Below are 5,195 nucleotides of genomic sequence, written 5' to 3' on the forward strand. Positions count from 1 at the left end.
ATAAAACACGCGTGAGCGGAGTTAATCATAATCCAATACGCTTTTTTAAAACAAATTCCTTGCCCTCGTGTTAATCATTTTCTTGACATGACGTTTTTTCAGGTACACATTCACTGTTGCTAAACATAAAACGCGACGGAAGTACGGCCCGGCAAACGTAACTTTAAGTCCTGAAACCTACACACTTCTGAAGACCTTTGTTGATATAGCACGGCCGCAGCTTCCCATTCAAGGAGAGACAGTGTTTCTATCTTGGGCAGGTAAGGAGCAGAAATCAGGAGAAATAAGTGATCGACTCCACAACCTTTGGATGAAAGCTGGAATTTTCGATGAAGATTCACCTTCACGGATATGTTCAAAACAAAATTCGAAAATCCGCAGCCACCGAACTGAGAAAAAAGGCGACAACAGATTGAAAGAAGCCGCTGACTGCATGGCACACAGTATTACAACGGCAGAAAATCACTACTTCGTTCGTAGAATGCAGGAAAGTAGCGCCGTTGGAAGCAGTGCCATCACTGAAGCATTCTATACAAAGACAACGCCCACAAAGAAAACCAATGTATTGAATAAATGTGCAGAAGGAACTGAGGTTGATAAAACACCTACAAAGACATGGACACACTTAGAAACAGAGCAGATCGTTCAAACCTTTAGCCCTCTCAAAACACAACAATGGATGATATAAGAAATTCACCCATCAGATTCAAGGCCTCTGATAAGCAGGTATATCTGTTTGTTTGTCTGTTTAAAATAGCACCAAAATAAGATTTATGTAACACCATGCTCAAAGATAACAATATTATCCATTTAAGAAAAATTTTATGACTAAAAGAAGAATTTGAGGCATGTTTTCACTGGAATAACCTTTCTCAAAAGATTGTGTTGAAATGGTTTTTGCGAGTTTCACAAGTCGCAAATACTTTAATCGGACTAAATTTCGCAAGCGAAAAAATCGCGAAGTTTTCTGGATTTGATTTCACGAATCAGAGGTTTGAAAAAATTTGCATAGATTTAATTTCGCGAATAAGCCTGAAAACAGCTGAAAAATAGCCCATTATTGCCTCAAATGAAGACTTTGGACACGTTTCTCCACCAAAAATGTGAAATTTAATCTCGCGAAAGTTAATCAAATTCAATAGACGATATCGGATTTAGATAAATGCAATGCATTCTGGTTTCTAGGGACTCTCAAAGGAATTATAATAGATCAATCATAATAGATTATAATTCGTTTGAGAGTCCCTAGAAACCAGAATGCATTGCATTTATCTAAATCCGATATCGTCTATTATCGTAAAGGTTTCTCCTCCTAAAATAATAAGAACAATCACAATTGAAACTTCAGTAAAAATTTACCTGGGCTCTTTGGAAAGTCTCTGTAAAACTGTAGTTTATGAACTGTAAAACTCCTTTGGAAATCATCCAGCTTAACAAAGTTGTTAAGCCCTACTACGTCTTCATATAAAATGAGCCATTTGACCATCAGGTAGATAAAATTTACAAAATTGATTTCAGGTTTACAATAAAGTCAAATCAATAGTCAGACGTGGTAAGGATAAAAGTGTGAAAAATGACGAGAGGAAGCCGTCAAACAACAACAAACAGAAGCCGTCAAACAACAACAAACGGAAGCCAATAAGACGCACCTCGCTATTCTCACAAGAAGAAGTTGATATCATCCAGATGAAATGCAGAGCTATGATGAAAAAGAAAGGAGGACAGAGGATTACAGAGGAAAATGTTAAATATGCTTTAGCAGGCGAAGCGCTACTGAAAAGATACACATTTGTTCAGTTACGGACAAGAATTCAATATGAAAAAAATCAAACGTAAGTGCTTTATTTGTAAATTCTTTTATTGGTTTCCCCACACTACACAGTCTGTTCCTCCTGCATTGTAACACTCATGCGTACCTTGTCTTTCTTTAAAACCACATGTAGTTATTTCCCGTGATAAACAACGAGGAATGAATTTGTAAGGGTGATAATCACTGACCAAGGAAAATTGTCGTTTTATGCAATTTGTTGAGTTTTGACATCCCCACCAATATTTTGAAAAAGGAATTTTAGTACACATGTATGGAATATTTTGACAATTTTTGGCTTTTTCTGGACCAACTAACTCTTTCTAACTATGTCCATTTTCGAGGCGTAATTTTCATTTTGTGCAAAATTTGTACTTTATACCTCAGAATAGTACTATTCTTTGAATTAGACAAACGTTTCACAGGAATTTCACTGTGCCCAGAAACAAATTAATTGATTTTTCTCCGATTTTCCTCTGTATACTGCGATTTTCGTATTTTACTACCCTTGATACCAAAAGGATTTTAGATTTTTTGGTTTAGTACCACATTACTAAACGTCAGAATGTCCGTGATGTTAGTACTGACTGTACTATTCCGTTAATCACTATTATAAGAAGCATGTTTTCTTTTACAGTCAATTGTCGTCTTCTGAATCGTCGTCATCTGAATCGTCGTCATCTGAATCGTCGTATTCTGAATTGTCTGCCTCTGAAACTTCAGATACGGAGTAATCAGCTCTGAAATTGGACGAAAAATGATTGATAGAATTTTCTTTTTCTGGATTTCATTTATATTTTTATATTTGTTAAGTTAAATTTTATTAATTGCTTTTAAAACATACGTACATACGATGTTAATCGATGAAGCGAAAGCCTGAAGGCTTCTAGAATTTTCATTGTTTTTTTTTTAGTTTTCTGTTTCTAAAATCTAACGATGTAAACTACAATCCAGATTTTACTCTGGCCCTTTCGGAGCTTTTAATTCATCGAAGTTTATTTAATGTGATTGACCTTCCGTCATTTTACATGTTTCAAAGAATAAAATAAGGAACATGAAGCATCTTCAATCGGTGATGCAATATTAGCCGAGTTTGGTGTTTTAACGTTTTCGAAAATAAAAGCTGGGTGACAAAGTCGATTTTGGGCGTCAATTTGATTTTATAAAATTTTTGAATTTCGTAGTAGTTAATTGGCTTCTAGGCTAAATTCAAAGCCCTTTTGGATCATTTTTGAGGTTTAAGATCACGCGATCTATATAATACATTTCGATCCTAATTTTATGCACTTTAAATCAATTGTGGTTTTAGAATTTTGGTTCCACATAGTATGTCACCGATTGTAGTAGTGGTTGTTTCTACTTTAAGATTTGTTTTATTTTACTACGGATTATTTTTACTTACTTTATAATGAAACTAACTTTGGCCTTTTTCGCTAAATATAGCCCGCGAAAATTTAGGATTTCAGTTTTCGTTAAGACTTAAAGGCTTATTCTCGAAATTTAGTTTAATACAATTTTTGAATAAAAGGAGCTCGCCAAATTTACTTTAATGGGATAAAATTTTGCGGGGACTTAATTTCGCGGTTGGCACTATTGAGTGGCAATATTTTCACGATATTGTATCTTTATACTGTCAAATCATGCATATTAGTTGTTGAAATACACATTAATTTGCCCTTTTTTGATGCAAGTAACCATTCAAAAAGTATTTATTTGACAGAGTTTTGATTAGAAATATTTCGCAGATGGAGACCTTCCAAATTTCCATTGGGATTAAATTTCTCGGATTTTCACGGATGACACCCAAATCCGCGAAATTTAATCCCCTCGAAAGTTTATCCCATTAAAATACCAACTTGAAGTATTCTCTATTTCTTTTTTTGGCTATTACTACATGTTCAACGACCTAAGCAGATGTACTCGTAGTGCTCGTTTTACAAAATCTAAGCGTGTGCCCCAGTGGCTTTTAACTAGTTTTTGACAAAATAAAATGATTTTAACCCTCTGAGGAGCTATCAAGAAACACACTAGTCAAAAAATTGATCAAATTTTTATATATTTTTTATAAGAAAAAATGATAAGACAATCAAATTTCTCTGACATTCTTGAAAAAATTATCAGACTTTTTCCCAAGAGTTTGGAAAAATTTCTGAGAGCATGGCCTAAAGACTTTTTTGCGCTCGAATATCCTTTTTTACACATGTTTTTAGATCTGAAATTTTTATTAACTTCCTCAAACAAATAGATATACTAGTCATTTTCACAAAATGAGATTTTCGAACTCGTATATCTTGCTAGGTATGCCTTAAAAGTCGCAATGCTTTAAAGACTTTTTTAGAAAAGCTAGGTGTCGACTAGGTGATATTTTGATATTAGTTTTGATCAGGATTATTTTGAAATATAAAAGCATAATCGATTTTTATCTATTTCGGATTTTTTAACCCCGCAATTGCAAAATTGGCGAAGTACGCCTTGAGGTTAAATGAGCAATATTGCTAAACTTTTTTGATGACTGTCCGACTGTTTATGTCGTTTCAATATTTGAAAGCTTTCAGCTTGTAATGTTATTACCCGTAACCAGCTTTTAATAGGGCTTCATTGTGCAAGCGGCATACATTTATGTGCTTAATTGTATAATTAATAAAGTAGGGGTAATTTTAGTGATTTTAGTGATTTTCCCTTGCGATTTTTTCAAAATTTTTGTGGCAAAAGTCATATAATTTGGGGGTCAAATTCATTCACATTTTCGTTGTCATTGTCATCTACTTTTTACATCATACCAACTTTAGTTACTATTTTTTTAGCTTTTTTTTTATTTCCATAGATTCGAAGAATATTTGCCTACTAAAATGAAAATATCTTATCATTTTTTCTTCTTCGTCTCAATCCGTATTTTTTCAGCTAAACAGTAGGAACTTATTTATACCCGTTCAACCGTCTGTCATTGAAATGCTCGCTTTGTCTCGCGGAGAAGCTTGAAATCGCCATATTTCACACCCTAACAAACTTTTGAATGTAAGGAATGAACTCATTTCAAAATGCCGTCACGTGAACTTTACTTTAAAACTCCACGACACAAAAGACTAAAATGACGTCAATTTTTGACGAAGACCCTGCAATGTTATTTATTGTAAGAGCAACGGAAGTCTAGTTTTTAAAATTTTTATTTTCAACCTGAGGATTGTTTGAATAAAGCATGAAACTGTCAGTATTGATACAATAATTTTCACTGCCTCAACTATCATATTACGCTTATTCTGATATCGGTTGGTTAAGCACTCCATTGATAAAGAAAAGCATCACATCGGCAAAATATACCCATTTATATAAATAATTCTTTTAGAAGCCCTTTCCCCAATGAAGTATAAGCACGAAGGGCTAGAAGGAT

General features: G+C 33.9%; 1 protein-coding gene across 1 annotated transcript; it reads left to right on the forward strand.

Annotated features, from left to right (window-relative positions):
* Positions 1-670: 670 nt before the first annotated feature.
* On the forward strand, positions 671-2,929 carry LOC136807796 (uncharacterized). The gene is made up of 3 exons (XM_067064419.1): positions 671-726; positions 1,519-1,832; positions 2,445-2,929. Exons 1-3 carry the CDS (start codon positions 676-678, stop codon positions 2,539-2,541), a joined length of 462 nt encoding a protein of 153 aa, XP_066920520.1. The 5' UTR covers positions 671-675; the 3' UTR covers positions 2,542-2,929.
* Positions 2,930-5,195: the final 2,266 nt, after the last annotated feature.

Source organism: Clytia hemisphaerica, unplaced genomic scaffold, assembly GCF_902728285.1.
Source record: "Clytia hemisphaerica strain Z4C2 unplaced genomic scaffold, Clytia hemisphaerica genome assembly, whole genome shotgun sequence".
Lineage (NCBI taxonomy): Eukaryota > Metazoa > Cnidaria > Hydrozoa > Leptothecata > Clytiidae > Clytia > Clytia hemisphaerica.

What these genes read in the sequence shown, in the direction of transcription:
- LOC136807796 (XM_067064419.1), top strand. Translation starts at nt 676, where the DNA reads ATGGATGATATAAGAAATTCACCCATCAGATTCAAGGCCTCTGATAAG. An exon ending in TCAAGGCCTCTGATAAGCAG is followed by an intron (nt 727 to 1,518) that starts GTATATCTGTTT and finishes AATTGATTTCAG; the next exon opens with GTTTACAATAAAGTCAAATC. An exon ending in CAATATGAAAAAAATCAAAC is followed by an intron (nt 1,833 to 2,444) that starts GTAAGTGCTTTA and finishes TTTCTTTTACAG; the next exon opens with TCAATTGTCGTCTTCTGAAT.